Source organism: Conger conger, chromosome 7 (assembly GCF_963514075.1).
Source record: "Conger conger chromosome 7, fConCon1.1, whole genome shotgun sequence".
NCBI classification, from domain to species: domain Eukaryota; kingdom Metazoa; phylum Chordata; class Actinopteri; order Anguilliformes; family Congridae; genus Conger; species Conger conger.
Window position 1 is genome coordinate 26,161,261 of NC_083766.1, and position 24,360 is coordinate 26,185,620.

Genomic DNA, 24,360 nt, shown 5'->3' on the forward strand with positions numbered 1-24,360 from the left:
AGGCCTATTTTACTGCCTGTGAGTAATTTTGGAGGACATTGCTTGTTTTTTGTTTATGTTCCATAACTTTTCCGGAGCATATTCAGAAACTATGTCAATGCCAATAGGGTAATAGCGGCAGATGGCAGCTGTAGGGTGAAACCGAACACAAAAGTGTGTTTCTCATGTAAAGGACACATAATCAGGCTCACACATTCCACCCAGTCATGACAAATGAAGAAGTCAGCTGTGATTCGATTTTAAAGAACTTCATTTTTTATTCAAGATTCAGAAATCTTCCATAGAAAATGAAAATCAGAGACGGAAGGTTGTTCATACAACGCACGTACATCACATACACCCCCCCCCCCTCTCAAGGATACGTTAAAACTACATGCGCATATTAAAACACACATATTATGTGTAAAGTGTTATTTCTGAGGAGTGAATTCTACCTATCGCAGGCCTCAGCACAGCTCATGGTATATTGCTCTCAGGAACAGCATTTTTCTTGATTGCACATTATACATCACAAGTGTTTTCTTGGCAGACGTTCTTGACAGAAACTGTTCTGTATATTTTGGCAACACTACAAGTGATATCTGTTTAAACAAGATACAGGGAGGCAGCCACGTTTACCCAATGACAAACTGAACTGCCCCACACCCACTTCAATTAAAAAAAAACATTTACAGACAAGGAAAACAATGAATTATTTCATATCATTACTAAAAATAGAATATAGTAATACACAAATTCAATGCATAGATTAAATCTTAAGGCACAAACAGTGAAATATTGGAGTAAATCTTTCAAACATTGCACTCTTATCAATATTTGGATACGTTTTCATAGTATGAGTCACAGTGTAATGCACTCCACCCCGTTTTCTTATCAATAATTAAAACAGCATGTTTCTGTAAATTATACATCTACATGTACTGTTATATTTCCTACAAATACTACAAATACTGCTACATTGCTCCACAATACCAAAAATACCCAATACCCAAAGTACAAATCAGAATGATCAAATTTTCATTCAAGAGGACAGAGATATAGCCCACTTCCATATTATGAATATGAAAACATACGGTTATAAAGTTTTATAAAGAACCCACAAATTGGCTACCATCTAATTATGTGTCCACCATACAGTAGAATGTCCACTGTTCATTCAACTCTCAAAGAGTACATATAAATGAGTCCATATGTATTCTGATAGAGTTGATTTAACACTTAACACTTTACACTGGATAATAATTCAACTCTTAACAGGATAGCTATATGAGTCCAATAGGGACCATGTTTACCCTGATATAGTTGATTTATCACTGAACACTGTGCACTGCATCTGATAGTAAGTACCCTTTAGGTGAAAGTACAATTTGATGGCAAACCTTGGCAATCCACATCTGGAGTATATGGCATATCAGTGCGGCGCAAGTCCTTGCTTAAAAACGTCCGAGAAGGTTCTGTTCCGAGGCAGACTCTCCTCGTTCTCATCCTCCACGTCCTCGAGCACGGGCTGGAATCCCGGTCGCTGTTTGTGTTTATGAAACAGCCTACCTATTGTGCTAAAGCCTTTCGAGATCTCAGCGAAGTGGTCGTCACCGCTCTTCTCCTGCACAGGTTCCTGTGGGGAGGCCTGCGCTTCACCGAGCAGCTCTCTCACGTCAGCCGGGACCTCCTGCCGCAAGTAGTGATAGGGCTTCTTTCCATTGTTGTCCCGTATATGTATGTCGGCGCCATAATCGCTCACTAGTAAAACCATCACCCGCCTGTGGTCATGTATGGCAGCGATGTGCAAGGCCGTATATCCACCGTGGCTTCTGGCATTGATATCAAAGTCAGTATGGTCGCGCTGGCATAGCTCAATGATGGTGCCCACCATCTCCAGGTTGCCACCTTTCGCCGCCCAGTGGAGAACCGTGAAGCCAGACATGAAGTCCTTTTTCAGGGCAAGCTGGGCGTCCTGAAGCAGGAGGCCATGCACTTGGCTCCACTGTCCGGTGGCAGACTTCACCAACCACTCGTGGTCAGAGGTCTCAAGCGGGACGGTTGCAGAATATTTGGGTTCCTCAGTGGGTTTGGCGTTCTTTAAGCCTCTCTCTGGGTGTGGAGAAGTTGGAGTCTGAATTTCCTCAAACAATCTCCTCTTGGACCTGGGGGACTTTTCGAGGTCTTGGTCGTTACTACCCGTCCCTGAGGACTCGTCCTTAGCGTTAACCACTGGGAAATCAACAATAATCGGACGTGTTGTTGGCGGCATTCTCAAGGGCAACATAAAAGGCTTTTGAGGAGCGGTGGCTCTAACTTTATCTGTTGCAAAAAGATGCCCAGAGGGACTCACCTCATTGTCTTTCGAGCTATTGACTTGTAATACTTTACATGGCAGTATGTTAGTCCCTGTATGCAGCCGGGCTGAATCCATATCCACGCTTCTTTCCAATGCCAGTTCAACGGCCGAAGGCTCGGTGCTGCAGTTACAATCATCGCAATTCGTGTTTGAAAGAGGTTGCACCTTACTGTTATCGAGATCCGAGCTCTCTTTGCTGTTAGCAGGATTAGAGCGATAAGCTCCTTCGCTTTCACAGGGTCCCCTCTGCTCCCCGGGAGAGTCAGGTGTGACAGCTGGATATTCTCCAAATTCTGTTTTTTGATCCCTTAAAGCTTGGAACTCTTTCAACAAATGCACATATCTCTTTTTAAGGACGATGTGCTTTTCGCCCTCTATTTCTTTGACCACGGCAACGTGGTTCACGAAAGTCTTGAAAAGGTCCCTGTTCTGTTTCTTTTCCTCTAGATCGCTGCAGTTTAAAAGACCTTTGAACTCACTCAGGAATTCGGAGTTCTTCGCTTTGCCATTCCGTTTCAGCAAGAATGTCAGAATAGTGTCTTGAGTAAAAGCCATCGTTTTCACACTTCTCGGAGAACCGTTATTAATGCATTAGAGAAAATCCTGTTCGTTCGGTTATTGTTCTCCCTTAGGCTACTTCCCGTCTGTCACCAGTCTTTGCGAAGTCTTGGGCTGTGACTTCGCTCTACCTGCAGTTTCCGGGGAGAGACTGCCTGCCTATATGGCGGACAATTAGAATAATTTATGCAGAGAAGCGAACAGGAGAAGCCCGGTGAGAAAGGGCTCTGGTAACTGTAGTGGATGGCCATGGGCTAGTCATTGGAATTCGATCTTCGCAAGATGACCCATTAAATGCGAGAAAAACTATTCACCATACTCACAAATAGAGGGAGAACATGATACCTTCTCTATACAATGTACAACGTATTTCTGGGCAACTCTCTTTGAGAAAGAATATATTACAAAGAAGGGATAGGTCACGCAACTAAGCACTATCATCTGCACAGAAAAGTTTTTGTTGAAATTTGTTTCCGTCTACAGTACAACCCTGCAACTTTGTACCAATTTCCCGGAACATGTATAATTTGTTAACACTAGCCTAACACAATGACATAATGATGAATAAATGAACAATTAGCATATAATACATAATAATTAGAACAAATTTTAAGTGCATAGAAATATTAAGGAAAAGTAGATATTGAGTACAGAACCTCATGTTTTAACAGCCGGTCACAAACTACAGATCCCGAGAGCGCTCACGAGCACACAGTGACCCATCAAATAATAAACCCGTGTTAATGTTTACTTTATTCATTTTCCACACAGAAACTCCTCCCGCAGCGGCGCGCCTCTGTTTTTTCCAGTGTTCTCAGTAAGCGGATGCAGTGCAGTTCACTAGCAAGCTGTTCCTGCGTTGTGAAACTCCCCTGCCCCGGCTTGTGTGGCCCTGAGAATGGAATTCCTGAGTGAAGTGGGAGTTTCCAGGAAGTAGCCATATTGGATGCACGGAGCCTCTTCTACTGTGTCAGCTTACGGAGAGGGCGAGACGAAAAGAAGTCACTCTTCGTTTAGCTCGCTTATAATTGACGCGCTCTCCACATAATGGCTGCAACAGACGTAGATGTATTTTCCGTAAGTATGCGCTCTTTTAAAATTCTTGCAGTGTACACAAACACTGCCGCTCCATTCTCTAGGCAATCATCGTTTCTGCCATTAATAGCTGGTTAGCAAGCTACTATGGTGATGGTGGCAGTATGCCTTCCTATTTCGATCTGGTCCTGATGGGAATGTATCTAGCCACGTTATCTGCATCAACAGCTATATATTGAATATATTCAAAAACTGAAAAAGACTTGTCATGCAGGCTACTAGACATAGGCTACTTGGGGTAATCTAATGACCGTATAGCTGCAGCTTTGCTCTGGTAGCTTAAAGGCTATACTAGCGGTTTGTAAGACCAGTTTTCTCTCTAGCTAAGTGGACATTGGTTAACGTTATCGATAGCGTAACTTGTCCAATATTTGCTTTTCGGAGGACAGACTGGATCATGGAACGGCCGTCGTATGGGCTATCGCGCAGATGCAATATCAGGAATTTTTTGCGTTTTGCAGTGGAACCCCAGGTTGACTGAACGCCGAAGCTACTACAAACGGCGTTCTCTGCGATTCGTGTGTGAAACTGTTTTCGGTTACGGCGCTGGTTGCTTTTCTTTAAGACAGCTAGGAAGTGTATCTTCATGTTTAGATATTTTATGTCGCCTATGTGCTTAGAGATGGAAGCCCTCGACCACGGCTTTGTGGACAGTCTCGGCACAGAGAAGTGGTGTCATCGAACTTGCTAATGAATTGAGGGGAATTATTTATTATGCATGTTTCTCACAACATGCGTGAGAGTGCAGATCATGAAATACAGGGAGTTGCATTAAAACAAATTCATTTCATCGTTCGATACACTGTGTTTGGAAACAGAATTTCATTCTGAATGTAGGCGGTGCTGCTATTTTCTTATTTTTGACAAGACCGGTTTGTTTACATTGGCTGTAAGAAAAACAAGATCAACTAAACCCCCGTGGGGCCAATTACAGTTCTGAGGCTTCGATCGTCCGTTAAGTTGCTTTTGATAATTTATTCCCAGACTTTTAAATTGCTACATTAAGGGAGAGACATTCATACAGTGTAGCTAATATTTATGGCCAGTCCAAAGCAACCTGAAATACTTGACACGTGTATTTCACTTTCAGTCAACTGATAAGAAGATTCTTTGAGTTGTTGGGTTGGATGGTTAGCATTACGTAGCCTACGCGCTTAAGTAGATTAGCAGTGAGTAGCCTAGCCACCCCCTCCCAGATTGTCACGAATTCCCCAGCGGGGAATGGAAGTCAGGTGGAATCCAATGGCAAGTGATGGAACCGACAGCCGACTCGTGCGCGATCCTATCAAATGGAATAGATATGTGAATCTCTGACAGTTAAATCCTCTATCGTTTTCATTTTGGGCTCACTCATTGATTGTGACTCCCAAACTAGCCTTACCAGCGTAAATTCACCAATGAAGGCATCTACTATGTAGTACTGCGCTTAACCTTTGCACGGTTGTGGTCTCATTTTTGACTCCACAAATACAAATAGAAAATATAATGAATTATTCCTCATGACTTTGTTCTCTGTATTTTTAAAAATCGGTTAATGTGAGAAAACAGCTCTGCTAATCTTTCCCAGTCTGCAATTTTAGATTTACCTTCATGTCTGCCATGAGGATTGTAAAAAGAAAACGTGTATTTGTACTCCGAAGAGTTATTTCCAAGGGCAAGGGGCATGGAAATGTTACGGCCCAGTGAAGTAACAGTTCAAGAAAGGCTCCTTTGTGCCGTCGCTGTGTGCTGAGCGCTGGGCAACTGGAACAGACAATTGTTGTGTGAAAAACGCTTTGCTGAGTAGCCTATACTGACATTTTTCAATTCCGTTTTTAAAATGCATTTATTTCTACTTTCACACTGTGCCCATGGTGAATAATGACATGTCAACATAGACGTCTGTTTGTCGTCTGAAAATGATGAAGTGTAGCTAGTTTTATGGACAGAGGAGCGTGTGGTTGACGGAAACGCATGCCCTGCACTTAATCTGATGTGACTTAATCTGCCCTGTTGGTTTTTCACTCTGACATCGTTCGCCCAGGCTGGAGTTATAACCCCAATACAGGTGTAATCGAGGGATGGACTATTTTAACACTAGATTACAGCATGTAGTCTATTGGGTAGGCTCAATTTGGGAGGAGAGAAGAGTATTATGAAATAATAGTCCATGAGATCACATAGCGGAAGTTTTTATTATTTCGCAATCAGTTTTCACTGGCGTGTCTGACAGGTCTGTGTGAAAGTGTGAATGAGCAGACATCTCTTTGCAATGAGTAATTCTTTCCCCGGGAAATACAGTACTTTGCAAAAGGAGTTAACTTTATTCAAATGGTTTGAGGAAATGGATTGTCTTGAACCATTTGAGTCAGATCCTTAATCTGTTAATTTATAAAATATTCACTGGTCCTTGAATTTTACGTTAAACTGTTTTTTTTAGACTATTTTTAATTGAGCCCAATGACTGAAGTTCAGTGGAAGCTACTTCGTTCCAATAATTGCGTTTAGGTTTTACAGTCTATGTTCACAGAGGGTGTCCTTCTAATAACGTTTGGCACCATTGATGTTTTGTCTCGCCACACACGATCAATTAACAGCCCTAGGAGTTAAAATAATTCAAAGGGTTCGGTCACATGCACCGACTCTGTTTAACTAGTGGGCTTCCATTTTGCTTCTGGTTATGTAACTGTTCAGTTTCCGGATTTGCTCATTATTAGATCTTTTATTGCTTGATCTGACCGAGAATTGTGGGAGATTTTGTGTACAGCAGTGCAATTGATTATTTTACCTGCCTCCTGTAGTTTTCTATACAGTCCTTGTAGTAGATTACATTTTTATAATGAATACTGTCCAAATGAATATGGCTCCACATCTAGCTGTGAGGACACTTTACATCTTTGGTTTTTGTCTTGATTACTGTGTTCCTGCTTTGACTCGCCTTCATTTTCGTTTACCCTGCAAGCCATCCGCTAGTAATAGCTTAATTCTATACTTACTTCAGTTTAGGACCTTTGTCTCGGTCAGAAATAAAACTAGTGTGGCAGAAGCTCAGTGTTATTCCAGGAGAGGTACACATAATCATTTTTATTTGGGCTGCACTCAAAGTAACTGTAATCCCTCAACTTATTTTCTCTAAATCATTTATTACACACAGACATAGTTTTTCAATTAATATAGCCTGGCATATTGATTTTGGGCCTGCCAGCACGTTCCTATCCTCCCCACTGGCTTGTGTTCCTCAGTTTCCTTCATTGCTTGCCAGGGTGCCAGCCGTTCCACTCTGGATCTTCTCTTTCATTTCTGTGCCGACACTCTATACCACTGCTCTGCCCAGATCACCATCAGCTGGCAAGCTATCGTAGCCATTTTCATTTCTTCATACATCACTCTGTATATATCCTATGTATAATATTAGTATTATTAAACCTCATATGTATCTGTATAATGAAATGGTGTTTTTCTGTACTCAGTAACTCAGTAACACATTGCATTCCTACAGTTTACATGTATTCCCAGAGAATACAATGTCCACAAAATTGTTTTGTCATGTTAGCCTGCAGTTTTGGATGGCAGTTCTTTACTTTTTTATATCTCAACATATTATAACTGTAGTCTTGAATTATATAGATCCATATTTTCCTTCTAGATTTTGATATATAATTGTGGCCGCTACTAACATAAGTGGACCGTATTATACATTTTTCCATCTTGTCATTATGTTTTTCAGTTCTATAAGGTTCTGGCTAAAATGAGAGGTGCGGAAATAATTCAGCAATCACCACATATCTGTGAACAAGACCAGAATATTTTATGATACAGTACATTTGGAGTCTGTCCACACTGTTTTGTTGGCAATATGGCTATTTTGGTGACAGACACAAGACGAGGAGGCTTTGGTCAGGGCTGGCAGCTCACTAGTCTGTTTTCAGAGGTACTTATTACAGATATCCTTTCATGGAAAGTATTGCTTATTGTTTCCATAATTTTAAGACATCCATTCCTCAAACAATAAATGGAATTAATTTTGAAATACTGAGTTCAGAATGCAAGCTGGATCATATGACATACCATTAGCAAATTCAGAGTACCATAACACACAGCTGAAGGAGAGTTGGACATAAAACTTGGGCATGGAAGATCCAGGACCAGTATGACCAGCCATTTTGAGGGAAAAAAGGAAATGTACCCCAAGCTTGTGTAATGCTGAAATTAGAGATACGTTCAGTTCAGTTTGCTAAATGGAAATCATGTTTATTAGCCTTTTAGTTCAAATTCAGCCCATAATCTCTTTTGAATTGACTTCCTGCTGGTCCGTTTTGATCTGCTCCACACAAGCTCTGTATCCTAATGTCACCATCTTTCCTGAATGAAACCAATGTTTGCTACAATGAAGCCAATGTTTAGGCCTTGTTTTTTTAGCATTGGAAAATAGGCTAATTCAGGTTTCGGGTGTCTCTCTGTTCTCTCCTGGCGGACAGAGAGAGAAAGGGACTGACAGGATCTTTAAAAAAACAAACAGCCAAATGTGTGCTCCATTGTCACGGGAACATAAAATATTGTCTTGTTGTCGTTTAGAGCGAGGTGGTGGAGTGCAGTGCACCGGCCTCTTGCCATTAGCATTTCTTTATGTTCCGTTGATTGCGCTCTGTTCGTTATCACCAGTGCATCACTCACTGTCATGCTAATGACTTCTGTGCCAGCTGAGAGAGACTAGTTTTAACACACCTTTATCATGACACTACAATAAAACATCTCAAGGCACAGAAAACCACCAACCCCCACTAAACAGAGAGGTAGAGAGAGAGGTTGCTGTTCATTTATCATGCTAATTTATTTGTTACTGTTATTGCAACTTTTTACTGTTAGTTATTGTCATATATTGTTATTTCTATAGTTTTTTTGAATACATTGCCATGTAGCTAAGAGGCTTTGGCAATACAAATGTTTTCGTTTTTCATACTAATAAAGCATATTGAATTGAATTGAGAGGTAGAGAGACAGTGGTAGAGAGAGTGACTGACTGAAAGATAGAGAGGGTGACAGAGAGGTAGATGGAGAGAGAGGTAGAGAGAAAGCGGTGGAGAGAGTGACTGAGTGAAAGATAGAGAGAGAGAGGCACAGAGAGAGGATTCAGGTGTGGAAGGAAATGAGAGTTTGGGTGGACCCATCCACCCGGCACGCTGTTGTATTCTGAGGTCCGTCTGGCACAGAAAAATGGAAGTGCCTCTCCTCTCTCCTCCCACGTTTTGCTTCCCCACCGACCACAAACGGATACGTTTTCTTTTTTTATTCCACATACTCTGACTTACAAGTGTGTGTTTTATGGAGGGCATTTGGTGAAGAAGCTCAGAGAAGCTCCACCTGAATCAGGATGGTTTTTTTCCCCTCCCTTTTGACTGAGTAGCTGGAGTCCTGGGGGAGGTTTAGAGTTTCCTCGCTCAGGGACCGTTTAAGGGCGATGGAATGAGAGGCGTCTTCCACACAAACCAGACCTCCGTTCCATGACCGCTTTGCATTACGTAAGAACCACTCGCTGTCATCTCAGATGAACACCCATCCTGCAACCGACTTTGAAAAAAAAACCTAGAAAGTATGAGATGTTTGTATTGTTATTAGACGGTTGTGGTTTTAAAAATAAATCAATAGGCTGTATGCCCCCCCACCCCCAACCCCAGGAATGGTTCCCCCAGATTTGGTTGCATTCCTTTTGTGCCCCCTGGTCCTAGGTTGTAGTCATAACAGCCTGCTCTAGATCTGGGGCCGATTCAAATGACATCATCCCACAAGTATGTGCCCTTACAGGGAGTAGCACTTGGATGCGTTGGCTGAACTATAGGTGCTGGCGTTTTTTACGAGCAGCATAGTACCGTAAGGCAGAGATTTAAAGCCTTTTACATAGACCCCATATATACACTAATGGCAAGAATAGAGACATTTCCTCCGTTAAAATATACCATCATAAAATAAAAAAACATAAAATGTCAGAAGTTAATTAGTGAATCGTGAATTTGTATGTTATTTTAAGTGATTAAACTCGGTTCAGGCTTAATAACAGTTTCAGAAAATGTTGATAGGAGTGGGTTTGGGTGTTGTATGTCTCTGTTTTATCTTCAGATTAAGTGATTATAGTGGTGGTTGTCTTTCTATTTTTTCCCCAGAGCGAAGAAAAGAGGAACCTCAGCCTTGGCGGCCATGTTGGTTTTGACAGTTTGCCAGATCAGCTGGTCAGTAAATCGGTGACGCAGGGTTTTTGCTTCAACATCCTATGTGTAGGTAAGATCATCACCACCACCACTGGAAACCATAATTTTCACCAGAATAAACAAAATGAAACAATACTGTTTCCATGACTACAAATAAAAGCAGAAATCATGTATGGAGAGAGCTAACTGAAGCCTAGCTATCACCTTCTAGGTCTTTCAATAAAATAAATACACAGTTAAATGAACGGTCATACAATTAGGTTCTTTCTAAAGAATAAGGTGTTAAAAAAATGCTTACTGCATTGTTTAGACGTTTATTTTCATAACAAAGCTGACATGTAGGGGAAAAATGTCCTAATGAGATCCAATTTTGATTTCCCCCCCCCCTCCTTTTGTTCACCAGGGGAAACGGGTATTGGCAAGTCCACGCTAATGAACACGCTTTTCAACACGACGTTTGAGAATGAAGAGGCCAGCCACTATCAGAACGGCGTGTACCTACGGCCCAGAACGTACGACCTACAGGAGAGCAACGTGCACCTGAAGCTGACCATCGTGGACACTGTGGGGTTCGGGGACCAGATCAACAAAGAGGAGAGGTACGCCGGCTGCCCCCTAACCCGTGGGTGGTTGATGGGAACCAGGGATTATCCCCTGAAAAACTCTGTCCTCCTTAATTTGTTTCCTTTTTTGGACCAAAGTTGAGTTAGCGGAGCACCAATGGGTGGTTGTGTCTTGGTTGCTGGGTCATGAAAGAGAGGCGGACAGTGCCAGAGGACTTGGAGGAGATAAGAGGAGGAGATGACTGGCAGAACGAATGCTGCTTGAAAAGACATGAGAAAGTTTGGCAGGGGGGGTGAGGGGGAGGAGGGTGAGAGAGGAGGAAATTCTTGGTTTGAGCTGCAGCTGTGGGAACGAGTGTTTGTGTGACCTTGGAAGGGCCAGGGGGCTTCGGAGCTCCCTGTGTGATGGGAAGGGAGGAACACTGCCATAATTCATCCACTTTTGGGACAATGTATCCAGCATAGATGCCAAAGAATATGAATTCATAATGCACTGCATTCTGGGACGGAATAAAGATGCTGGGAGCAGTCATAAAGAGAGTTTAAGAGGCTAAATGTTTTCTTGGCACGTCTTTACATCGCCGACAAACAGTCACAAACAAGCCAAGGCCTTGATGCCATTTTTCCATTAAGACCTAGGGGAGGGTACAGTGGATTCTGCTGGAATTATCTTTGTGATTCAGCTGAAATATTGTATCGTAGTTGTTAGTTGTTTCATGGTGCCACTTTGTTAAATGAAAAATCAGTGGAAGGAGTGAGTTGTCGTTATGCTTGTCTGATGTTAGTGTCTTTTTCCTGGTTAGTGTCCAGTTCCTGGAATATCAGGTGTGGGTGATTTCCCATCTAAATGCTTAACTTTGCAGCCACTTGCAACTTGGAAGATTTAATTGAGTACATAAAATGTCATGAATTTATTAGATTTATTGATTCTCCAAAGAAGTGGGTGTTTTTTTGTTTTTTTTGTTTTTTTGTTCAAGCTATGCGTATTCCAAGTCATTTCTATCAGTCCACATATTTGCAATCTGTGCCTTATCCTTGAGTATAGACACATAACCCCTGGTGTTTGCCATGTTTCTTGTACATATGAGTCTGTATGAGTGGATTGATATCCTGTAGTTTAAACAAGACGGTGCATAATTGATGTTGCCATTGATTGTAGAAGTTGTACTGAACTACATTGTTATTTTATGACCTCCCATGGACATATCGATTGAGCTGGTGCTAATGCTCCTGCTACATAAAATCTGATCTAAACAATTAAAAATGACAGGTTATTCAGAACAACGCTCTACTATATCTTTGATTTTTTTTCTTGGGTGCAGCTACAAACCCATCGTGGACTACATCGACACACAGTTCGAAAACTACCTTCAGGAAGAGCTGAAGATCAAGCGGTCCCTCTTCAACTACCACGACACGAGAATCCACATCTGCCTCTACTTCATCGCGCCCACAGGGCACTCGCTCAAGTCGCTGGACCTGGTCACCATGAAGAAACTGGACAGCAAGGTGAGGAAGCGACGAGCGGAAGGGCGCGGTCGCGCCGCGTTCTCCTGCCCTTTCCACAATACACGCGTGCGGTTCACCGTGTTATGACCGCTCGTAAGTCAACACAACGGACAAGCGCCAGTTTAAGGAAATAACTAAAATAGTTTGTTTAAACAAGAAATTCCAAAAAGTAAACTGGATATTTTAGGCTGTGAAACGGCACAGTAAATTAAAACATGCCGATGAGTATTTGGTAGGTGCGTGAATGAAAACCGGGTAAAGGTCGGTCGAAGAACAGACGGAAAAACAAAGGCAAACCCGCCGCCCGGATGGCAGCCAGAGCAGCGGTTTTAAGCGCACGGCACACACCTGCACAGGTGCTCATGGTCTGGGGCTCTCACAAACGCTGGCGTTACAGGTAGCTCATGAAAGCGGAGACAGGGAAGGAAGGGGTCTCCTGCCTTTAACGGAGGGGCTGTCTGCCGTTCTGCCCCGGCCTGCCTCCAACCCTTTATTAGCGTGTGTTATATTCATAGACGGCGCACATTTAGGCTGAGGAAAGATTTTCCCATTCCTTTGGCTTTCTTTCGGATTCAGTGTCAGATGGATCCAGGGAGGAAATTCCAGAAAGTTCCAGATAGAATCCAGTGATCTGTAATGGCTGGTTCCTCTTTTGGGCCTCTTTTGGCCTCTTTTGACCTTATCCCATCTCTGCAGAACATTTTTATTTTATTAATTTAACCAGGTAAAAGTAATTGAGAACAACACTGACCTGGTTTACAGCAGTGGTGGGACGGGCTTGTTTTGGTGTTATTTAAATGTTATTTTTTTATTGAAGAGTGTGTGATGTACAGGGGGCTTGGTGCTCGATGATGTAGCATCCCCAGCTCTGAGAAGGAAGGCACGTATAACCTACGGTAAATGTGAGGCTAAATCTTAGTAGAAGTAGCTTGTAAAGTCTTGAAAAGCCCCTTCAGTCAAACAGCCCCTTGAGTTACAGGTGAGGGTGTCAGAAGGTAACCTATGTCATATATAATTTCTTCCTCGTTAAACACTGACAGTGTTTCCAGTCCTATTGAAGTGACTCAACAACCCCGGCCAGCATGCATCTGGAAATTAAAGCGAGAGGAAAAAGGTCAGGGGTCACGACCTGCGCGGTCGCTATGGTAACAGCTGTAGAAGGACAGGGTTGGTTGCATGCTATCGACAGGCTGGAACAGAGCGCCCGGTCTGGACTGAAAAGTGGAAGCGCTGGAGAAACCGGTCAATAGCGAAACTTGCATTCCTGCCCCAGATCGGGGTGATACAGCAGGCAGCTGTGTGAGTGCCCCGGGGGGGTTCACAGCTGGTATGAGACTGAAACATCGCCTTTTCCGCCCATGTACATTTTTGTAACATTTTAAAAAGTGGTTACTGACAACAGACACTTTGCCTGTCAATTTATTTCCCTTCGTGCCTCTGTGCTTGTCCTCATGACAAGAGGCTTATACATGTAGGTAATTCAAGGCCGTTATTATTGTTGTGAGTATTATTATTATTTTATTGGAAATGCAAGCTAAAATGGCTGATTCTTCTGTGTACTGTATATTGCTGCACAGAAGCAACTTAACCATCCCAGTGTAAGGTGTGCCTTCTGCCATTTGACCTGGAAGTGACTGGCTTTTTGGAATGTGGCTGGCTGGGGATCATCTCCAGAAGAACTGTACATTTAAATGCTCCCTCATATTTACCTAGTAGCTCAAATGTCTCAAACCGTGTACTATCAGCCTAAAGTTTTATTTTATGATCTATCCAGCCTTATGGCCAAACAGAGGGGAGAAATGGGACTCCCTGTTGGAAGAATGAGATTTTCCCAGTTTTCCGTACAAAGCTCCCATGTTAGCTAATGTCACGGTACCACACTGGGAAACCATTATGAGAGTCTGTCAGAGAGAGTGTGAGAGTGTTGCTCGTGTGCAGTAAGCAATTTAACAATTTAATTGTCTGGAAATTTATGGGAAAACAACACAGGTTAGTGCTTTATTTTATCTTTTTTATCTGTAAACAGTGAAATGTGTGGCTTGGTTTGTCCCTGTTTCTCAACCTCAGTGGAGGGTGGAACAGAACCAAAGCTGAACCCAGGGGTGTAGCACAACCTGGGCCCTGTGCAAATGTAGTCTCTGTGGGACCCCTTAAGAGTGTAGACCAAAGCAAACTCTTTCATCCAGGCTTTTGAGACCCCCTTGGTAGTCACTTCCACTATGTTCCACTGTGACGCCCCTGTCCCCCCCCCCCGTGATGCCCCTGTTTGGAGCCATTCATCTAATACCAGTACTGAGGACGGCACACAGACCCAAGACATTTCACCATTTCCTCTTTTCCACATGCCAAGGCTACTTTGATTTCAGTTCAGCTTATTGACTGTCTCAGTCACACTTGTGCTTGTTAGTGAGGGCTATAACTCATGAATTTGTATATGAGACAGTTCAAGTTAAATATTTATTGGCCCTGACAGGGAACTCTTATTGCTTCAATATCAAAAAGGCCACAAAGCAAGCTACAAAAACAAGCTGACAAGCATATTATACAAACAACCAGTAATGTTTAAAAACAGTGCAAGTGTGCAAACAGCTTGTACTGTATACACATGAGGTATTAGGGAAACTATCTGTGCCTGTTGAGTATGTTTACAGTGCCAGAGTAAGGGATGTATCTGCACAATTTATCGACAGAGTGCTTCTTTAAACTTTGACCTGTTCTGCAATGGCGCCTAATCTCACCCATGACATGGCTCCAAAAAGCTGAACTCAAACTCTTTCTGCATCAATGTTCAGGTGTTTCTCTGTGCCTTAGTCACAATGCGATCCCTCTTCTGCCCCCCAAGGCTGTCTGAACAGTTGGGTGGTTTCTCAATAGATCATGAATCCCTTGTCTTTTCGATGCTGAGATCTTGGCTCATCTACATAGGGGAAATGAACCAAGTTAGAACACATATATGCAGTATACTTAGATACAGGTGCTGGGTATTGTCGAAATCAATAGGGAAAACCAGCCCAAGAAGACCCGTTTATTAAATGAAAAGAATGTTTCATTAGCTATCGTGTGTGGACTCATGAGTTTTGTTTTGTATGTGTTTTGTCTTCGCAGGTGAACATAATACCCATCATTGCCAAGGCTGACACCATCTCCAAGAGCGAGCTGCACAAGTTTAAGATCAAGATCATGAGTGAACTGGTCAGCAACGGTGTGCAGATCTACCAGTTCCCCACGGACGACGAAGCCGTCACGGAGATCAACTCCTCCATGAACGTGAGTCTCAGCCACCAGGGCAAGGTTTCAAAAAGCGGGGTTACTGAGTTAGCTGGATAAGTGCACTAAATTGAAACCCGGAACCCTCGTGAAACTGGAACATTGACTGAAGTAAAAAGAGCTGTTCCGGGTTTTACCCAGCACAAATTATCCAACTGAACTCTGTAGCCCTGCTTTGTGAAAAACCCCTAGAAGTGATGGTGAACATGGCCCCATAACCAATCAGATTAAAGATCTGATGCTTAAATTGTCCCCGATTTCAAATGTTATTCCTCATTCCATAGTCCTGTCGAGGAGGATTGTTGCTGTGTGGAGATTTCTAAGTACGATTGATTTAGGCTGTATTTAAGAAAACGGTGTCAAAAATAGAATGTATGTCCACCAGCTACCGAGTGTAGGAGGCAAGAACAATGCCAGGCATTTCATCAGAGAATGTGTGGCTTCCCCCTCCAACGGCGAGAGATCTATCTGAGCTGCTAATTAGTACAATCAAGTGTGCCAAATTAGCGTTGAAATGAAGACCTACTGGACGGTAGATCCCCAGGAACAGGGTTGGGCAGCCCTGTTGTGTATCGAGTTTAAGTGACCATTTCTTAACCGCCCTCCAGAGGTAATACACAAAATATCCTCACCATATATACACCCATAGCTTACAGATAAAGATTTTGTTAGTTTTGATGGTGGTCGGTAGGTAGGTGCTTGTTTTATTATTAAAATGTTGCAAGCCGGCTCACTAGCAGAATTAAAATGAGGGAAGGGGGCGGGGAGGGAGGGGGTTTTTAAATTTTTAATTTCACCACAGGCTATGATCCCTGTTGAGAGTACACCATGACTGGCTGTGTAAACATCAAAAAAATCTACTTTGGCTTTGAGGAACAAGCCTATCGGTCTGTTCACACGTCTAGACGCTGTCTACGTCTCCTAATGACTGACTCAGAGCAACTTCCCCAAAGCTGCACTTAAAGTAAAAAAATTTTAATAAAAAAAAAATTCATAACAGCAAATTATTTTAACCAGAAATCACCCACAAACAGAAGCAGAACTTGGCAAGGCAACAACTTCCTTTTCTTGTTGCAATGTGAGATGTCTTCTTCTCTCGGCTGTGCAGATTGAGGTTTGGAAGGCTTTTATATCTAAATATGGCAGGAGGAAAAAAACTAAATTTTCTGACTTGTTCTGCCCATGTTCGAGTGAGCAGAACAAGTGTTCAGCTGTGTGAAATAAACAGAAACTCACCATTATCCTCTCAGAGTCGCTGACAGGAGGATGGTACGAGTGACGTCTGAGCGGAATTAGCTGCTTATTAAGCTGCCCTTTTTACCAATCTGTCTGCTTGGGAATTTGTTTCCAAATAAATCCACGCGTGACTGAACACAGGAGCTGAGGCACGGTTTGATTTGAGTACAGTTAAAATGTGGGATGGCAGGTTGTTGTGCTTCCACTACAGGTAAAACAGCACTAATTACAGGGCAGTCTGAAGGAGACAAAGTGCAGCTCTGTTGCCCATAATTAGCAAACATGTTTTTCAGTCATGGTTTTAAAACTGGTCTCGCAAGTTTTAAACAAGAATGGTCTCTGACTTTTGCTCAGTACTGTATATAGATGATGAATTTTGCATTCACAAAGTTAATGACAGAATCGTAAGGATACAGTAGCAGAGCGAATTAATGCTGATGTTCATGTGCCTTTGGTATTAAACGGTAGTGGAGCAGAAACTGACCGTCAGAGTGAGTCACGCTGCATCAAATCAACGGTGAACTCATCTTTAGTGGGCCATGGTCATGTAACACTAAAGCAAGATGTATTCGCACCACAGTTTAAGTCAGTGAAGTGTTCTCTCCCTCTGAGAAACCCATTTGTAAAAAGGAACCAAAAAAAACTTGCAGAAAAGTGTTTAAGCGGGCGATCCAGAGCAGGGTGGAGGTTTCATTTGTGTGAGACGGATGGTCCCTGGACGTTTTTCCTGGAAAAGCACTGAGCCCCCACCCAAACTCTGTGTGCAGGCCCATCTCCCTTTCGCGGTCGTGGGGAGCATCGAGGAGGTGAAGGTGGGGAACAAAATGGTCCGGGCCAGGCAGTACCCCTGGGGAGTCGTGCAGGGTAAGTCTATCCCATCCCCCCCAAAAACTCAACCAACCTCTGTGACCGAAATGCTAAACTGTTTCCATATTTATATCCAAATGTGTGCCAAACAAAGGAAGAAGTGTCAATCACCGAATGAAATGATCATGTTTAAATGGCCTCATAAAACAAGCTGATAGAATGTATTTTAACTGTGATTTATTTGAGAAGGAGACTGAATCTTTTGTGGTTACTGAATGTGCAAACGTCATGTCATGGTTGGAGTGAGGACATTTGAAGCCAGTGGGGAAATGTGTTTTTTTTTTTTTTTTTTTTTTTTTTTTTGGAATGCAGCTCTTTGTTGTTTTTCCACTGTTCCCAGTTCATGGAAGCACAGTGTGGCTGGGATGTTTTCAGTTCAAGCCTTTACTCTTAACCTTTTGAAGAGTAGGGGGTTTTTTTGGAATGTTTTTCCCAAATTCCCAAGTCTGTGTTCTAGAACTACATTGCTTTCAGTCGCCAGTAGTGATTGTTACATCAGCATTAGAACATTCAGTTAAGAACATTCGAAAGGCGTTTCTGTTATCTGAGACCTAAAAGGGTTCAAACTAGTCTGAGGTCAGATATCTCTCAGCCTCGAAGATCATTTGCATGTTGCCTTTTGCTTCAGTTTCTGTTTTCTTGGCCTAAACCATACTCATATATTTATTACGCATTGATGTACCATTGGCTGAACATAGTACTTGAGCCCTGCACTTGAAACAGTTTAATAAACATGCTTTGTAAAACATGGAAAAGTACACAGCTGTAAATTTGCAGGGCTAATTAATGAAAATGACTAATGAAGTTTGGAATTGGCAATCGCACGGCCCACTAGGAATTGAGGTTGACACCCCTTAGTCTGGTCTGTCTGGTAGCAGTCCCCACGTGGGAACATATTACTATCCCATCTGCGGGACGTCCCGGCCGCAGGCTAATGGCCTCCCAAATCTGCATATCGTCATGGCGGTGCTAGGTCTGACGCTCTAGGGCTGTAATGGGTCGCTGCTCCACCCCACCCCCTGCCAAGCTCATTGTTCACATTCCCAAAAATGTCACATCTGCTCTTCAGGGGCGGTACGAGGGGCACTGCTACATCTCCTAACATAACTCATAACCATGTGAGAGTGGGGATGAATTACCAGTAATGTACAGCCTTTTAGAAAAGAGGCTAAATAAACACCCTCATTTATATATGCTGTTGGGAATCTGTGTCATTATGGTATAAGATGAAATGAACACTGCACACTTGGGGTTGGTAATAAAATTACCTTTGTTTATACTGTGTCTGGCTTGGCAGCCCCAAAATGCATACTATTTTTCTAAAACTTAAATAGTATATTAAATAATAATATATGCTGTATGTTATCAGATGAGCTCATTATCTGCACCTGTGATTCGCTGCTCGTGCTGGTCATGGGGACCATAGACATCGGCTGAGCGAACACACAAAGAGCTTTGATGGCTTCCTGGCCTTGGCTCTGCCCCCCCCAGTCATGTGTGACGGACAGGAGGCTGCAGGATTGGCCCCTTCTGGTGGCGGCTCTGCCTGTGATGCGTTTCTCTGTCCCGCGGTCCCAGGGGTGCTCATAGGCCGGGGTCAGCGCATTGCATTCTGGGCCACAGCGGGGGGACGTTCGCTGAGCGAGCTGCTACGGGCCAGATGCTGAATGTTTTTCTTCTCCCTGATGGCCTCGTTGAGAAATGACATCCTACTCCGTTTCCTGTATACTCCTTTTCCACTTTCACTCACATATTTTAAGGAATTCAACCAAATACGGTGTTACTCATTACTCAAGTATATACGTACATTCACCGAGCACTTTATTAGGAACAATTTTACTTTATTACACCTACTTATTCATGCGATTATCGAATTAGCCGATTGTGTGGCAGCAGTGCAATGCATACAATCATGCAGATACGGGTCAGGAGCTTCAGATAATTCACATCAACCATCAGAATTGGGAAAAAATGTGATCTAAGTGACTTCGACCGTGGAATGATTGTTGATTGCAGACAGGGTGGTTTGAGTATCTGAAACTGCTGGGATTTTCACGCACACTCTCTAAACCCCAAAAAATCCAGTGAGCAGCAGTTCTGCAGACAGGAAAAACGCCTTGTTAATGAGAGACGTCAGAGGAGAATGGCCAGACTGGTCAAAGCTGACAGGAAGGTGACAGTAACGCAAATAACCACACATTACAACAGTGGTATGCAGAAGAGCATCTCTGAACATGCATCATAACTTGGAGTGGATAGGCTACAACAGTAGAAGTCTTAAAAATAAGTAATAAATACCTAATAAAGTGCTCACTGAGTGTATGTATATATTCATCAATTAGCTGGCATGCCATTTTCTTGGTTAATGATGTAGACCTGAGATTAACTCTTTATGAAAAAAATGTAATACAATTTGTTAGCAACTGAAAATATTTGAGCTACTTGGACTACAACAAACTTAAATTTAGCATTAATGTTTTAATATCATTATAATATTTTAGTTTAGTAATATATTTTATTTAGAGACGTTGGTATTCACACATTAAATTTTGAATCTGATATTTTTTTGTCAGGGTCAACTGACCAGGAGGAACATGCGTGGTACATAATCATGACAAACACGGCTGCATTTTGTGATTGTCTGTGATTGTCATTCTTGAATTCTCACCATCAGATCTAACTCATATTTAAAAACAGGAAGTTGCTACCACTCTCTTTGAGAGCATGCTTGGGATATGTAACCATATCAACTGTGAGAACATTAAATTAAATAACAAGCTAAAACCCAAAAGGGGATAATAATAAAATAATTTCAGTTCCCACCCTGCCAAATGACACATCATTCATCCTGCTTTTTTCCTGCATTACATTACTTTATTTATTTGCTGAATAGAGTGACTGACAGAGCTGCCATTTTGACATGTTTATCTAGACAGCTGAAACACTGAGCAGCTGGAAGGGATCAATGGGGTACCTTCGCCAGTCCCCCCCAGATAATCAAAGCAGTAACCTCCCAGCCATAATCCAGTCCTTTAAAGGGATTGTTCATTTTCTGGATTAAAAAATATATTATTTCAGTTTTAGTGTAGATTTTCAGTTGGCCCAGTTTAGATTTGAGTTTGTGATGTGGAATAGTTTAAACATTTAGAGAGGTTACTGATAACCTGCTGGATTGCAGTGGTGCGTATTGAGGCATCCAGGCCTTGTGTATAAAGCCAAGGAATACACTTCAGGTAACTCAAGATCTGCTTGTACAGAAATTTTATGTTTTCAGAGGCTGTACATTTAAGTAGATTAATTTAATAGCTTTTCTGAATATCAGTTTCAATTACGCTGGTGCTCCTTTCCTTGAACACTGGTCTCAGATTTCATGCACCATCAGAAATATTTCCAACCAAAAATAATATTTAACAAACTTTTTTAAAGAATAATCAGGTATTATGTATGCATATAACCTCTGGAGGCATAACATTTCTGTCCAAGCTACTTTGAATTGACTTGAAGTGTATTTTCTTGCTTTAAACCACAAACTCCATGAATATGCCTATAACCCCCTACTCGACCCAGCTCCTGGTCCAAGCGATGGTTCTGTCCCGCCTGGACTACTGCAATTCCCTCTTGGCTGGCCTCCCAGCGTCTGCCATCAGACCCCTCCAACTCATCCAGAATGCAGCAGCTCGTCTGGTCTTCAACCTTCCCAAATACTCACATGTCACCCCCCTGCTTACTTCCCTCCACTGGCTGCCTGTCATGGCTCGCATCAAATTCAAAACATTGGTGCTAGCCTTCCAAGCAGTTAAAGGGTCTTCCCCAGCTTATCTGCAAAAAATCATCAGACCCTACACCCCTGCCAGACCTCTTCGTTCAGCCTCCACAGGCCGCTTGGCACCTCCCCCTCTCAGAACCTCCACCTCACGCTCACGACTACTGTCTGTTCTGGCTCCACGGTGGTGGAACGAACTCCCCGTTGAGGTCAGAACTATAGAATCCCTCCCCACCTTCAAGCGCAAGCTGAAGACACACCTCTTCAAACAGCACCTCTCCCCATCCCTCCCTACCTCCCTGTGAACCTTAATTGTTGTCTCTGTGACTTGTGTATCAGTATTTTAGTTGGCTAGGTAAGCAGTGTTTGGATAGTTAACTTTGGTGACTTTTGCTCTGTTTGTTTGTTTGTTCAAAAAAAAAAAAAAAAAAAAAAAAATGGCCCTTGTCCTTATCTTTGTTGTACAGGTAGCAGTTGAAATTGTACTTACCTCTAGGGTCTTTCAGCGAACTTATCCCTGGTTATGGGTATGCACTTTGTTGTACGTCGCTCTGGATAAGAGCGTCTGCCAAATGCCAATAATGTAATGTAATGTAATATAAGAGCCTTGGTAAATCTGGCAGGGCATCAGAAACTGCTCTGAATATTGAAAATATCCATAATCGCAACCACAGACTAACCCTATAACCACTATTGCACACGTATCAGTGTGAGGAGGGTCCCTAGGTTAAGATGAAATTCTTGCACCAGAAGGAGGGCCAATGACAGATCGGACTCACTCACCAGAAGCAGCAGGCTCAAATCTGATTGGACCGCTCCAGTCACCTTCTGGAGATTCATTTTTTGAATAGGCAAGGATATGTTTATTTAAAGTCTGATTCGCTTCGGCAACCGGATGCCTCTGACATTTCTCAAGCGGCTTTATCGTGGGAGCCGCGTTTTAACGGCTCGCTCGAACATTCTTTGGTTTTAAATGTCCCCGTTTCTTTTGTTGTCCTCGCGGGTCGTGAAAATAGCCTGAACGCGTATCAACTAGGTTTCCGCGCGGCTAGACATGTGTTTCTCATTACGTGAAGCTCACATGCCTTTGACACAGCCCATTAAGCAAAATGTATTTTACGGACAGGAAAAGAGAAGGGGAAAAAAACATGTAGGAGAGCTTATGAAAACGCCGCTGAGAGCCGCGGCGTTAAAGATGCTCTTTGAGGCCGTTTCCTGTGTATAGGTCCCCACGAATTTTAAGGGTCATTCCCTAGCAACTCGACCTTTAAAGCAGAGGTCTGTTATACAACCATCTTTTGATTTCCTGTGAAAACATCACTCGGGGTTTCTTGTGCCCAACCTGCTCAGAAATTAAGCTAATTTCAGTATGTTTTGCATTTATTTTACAGTCCCATTCTCTGGCAGATGTGATGTAGTTTGGGTCAAACTGATGGGAAAGGAAGAGCAGGAATGCATGAAGTCCCTCTACGGCTCTGTTTATAAACCATATCTGACTTCATTGTCACCATTTATCCTGTAGGGACAGCAGAGCCTTAAATGTAAGAATGTCTGTAACCTTGTTTTTTTTTTAGCATGAGCATGTCTACAGCTCCAGGGTCAGTCTGGGTCCACATTCTAACCACAGTCTCCCATGAAAACATGAAAGCCAAAAATGTCCATCTATGGAAAAAGAAAAAACTGCTTTTGGAATCTATTATCATTCACAAAAAATATTCTTGTGAATCAGGCAAAAAAAAAAAGAAAATCAGTGAAATTTAGATGACGTGAAAAGATCATGAAACACGCTTGGTGGTGGTTGGCTGGCAGTGGGAGTTGTGGTCCTCTGAAACGAAGCTAGGCATGGTTAGATACTTTGTCACTATCAGTTCACATTAGTTGAAAAAGCAACTGCCTTCCAGTCTGAGCTCTGAGGAAAGGAAATACCTTAAGGCTAGTGGCGATGATGCTAGCCCCTCTGTCGTCCGCAGTGGAGAACGAGAGCCTCTGTGGATCTGAGAGGCTGATAGATGTGATTGATTGATGTGTGCGTTTGCAGTAGAGAATGATAGCCACCGTGGATTTGAGAGGTTGATAGATGTGATTGATGTGTGCGTTTGCAGTGGAGAACGAGAGCCACTGTGGATTTGAGAGGTTGATAGATGTGATTGATGTGTGTGTTTGCAGCGGAGAATGAGAGCCACTGTGGATCTGAGCGGCTGATAGATGTGATCGATGTGTGTGTTTGCAGTGGAGAACGAGAGCCACTGTGACTTTGTGAAGCTGAGGGAGATGCTGATCCGGGTCAACATGGAGGACCTGCGGGAGCAGACGCACGCCCGTCACTACGAGCTCTACCGCCGCTGCAAGCTGGAGGAGATGGGCTTCAAGGACACCGACCCCGACAGCCAGCCCTTCAGGTGAGCCGCAGGATGGCTTCTCACTCGCGGGCGCTTTGGATCGATGTGCTGAACAGCATGTGATGTAACTGCTCCCATCGGTTCAGTCCAAAGAAGCATTACCCTAGAACAGGGCTCATCATGGACTTCTTCCTGGATTCCTCCGTTAAATGTGCATTTCATCTTCCATATACTTCCATGTACTGTACATGTATAAAATAATATATGAATGAGATGTACTTGTGTACCCTGTGCAGCCTGCAGGAGACGTATGAGGCCAAGCGGAAGGAGTTCCTGGGGGACCTGCAGCGTAAGGAGGAGGAGATGAGGCAGATGTTTGTGAACAAAGTGAAGGAAACAGAGGCCGAGCTGAAGGAGAAGGAGAGAGAGGTGAGGGAACGCTGAGCGGGTAGGAGGGGGGTGTGGGGTGGGTTACATGAGGGCAACCCCCAAAACCCTGTGGCATATTTAGCTGATGCTTTTTATCCAACGCAACTTACCGTTTATTCGACTAAGCAGGGAGCAGTGTGGGGATAAGGCCGTCCTCAAGGGCCAAACAGCAGCACTGATTTTATTGTGGCTACACTGGGGCTTGATCCACCAA

At 43.0% G+C, this 24,360-nt stretch overlaps 2 protein-coding genes across 3 annotated transcripts in view; one reads left to right on the plus strand and one right to left on the minus strand.

Moving 5' to 3' along the window:
- Positions 1–381: 381 nt before the first annotated feature.
- Positions 382–3,011, minus strand: LOC133134019 (ankyrin repeat domain-containing protein SOWAHA-like). Its single transcript, XM_061250371.1, has one exon. It carries the CDS (start codon positions 2,891–2,893, stop codon positions 1,412–1,414), a length of 1,482 nt encoding a protein of 493 aa, XP_061106355.1. The 5' UTR covers positions 2,894–3,011; the 3' UTR covers positions 382–1,411.
- A 720-nt stretch (positions 3,012–3,731) lies between these two features.
- Positions 3,732–24,360, plus strand: part of septin8a (septin 8a) — a 32,938-nt gene continuing 12,309 nt past the window's right edge. Inside the window, exons 1-8 of one of the 2 annotated variants that reach the window (XM_061247754.1) lie at positions 3,732–3,973; positions 10,129–10,243; positions 10,577–10,772; positions 12,059–12,245; positions 15,351–15,512; positions 17,516–17,612; positions 23,609–23,777; positions 24,014–24,146. In XM_061247754.1, coding sequence (XP_061103738.1) covers positions 3,944–3,973; positions 10,129–10,243; positions 10,577–10,772; positions 12,059–12,245; positions 15,351–15,512; positions 17,516–17,612; positions 23,609–23,777; positions 24,014–24,146 — 1,089 coding nt within the window. In that variant the 5' untranslated portion in view covers positions 3,732–3,943. The remainder of the gene's footprint in view (positions 3,974–10,128; positions 10,244–10,576; positions 10,773–12,058; positions 12,246–15,350; positions 15,513–17,515; positions 17,613–23,608; positions 23,778–24,013; positions 24,147–24,360) is intronic. The other variant, XM_061247755.1, reaches the window with a different exon arrangement.

What these genes read in the sequence shown, in the direction of transcription:
- LOC133134019 (XM_061250371.1), bottom strand. Translation starts at nt 2,893, where the DNA reads ATGGCTTTTACTCAAGACACTATTCTGACATTCTTGCTGAAACGGAAT.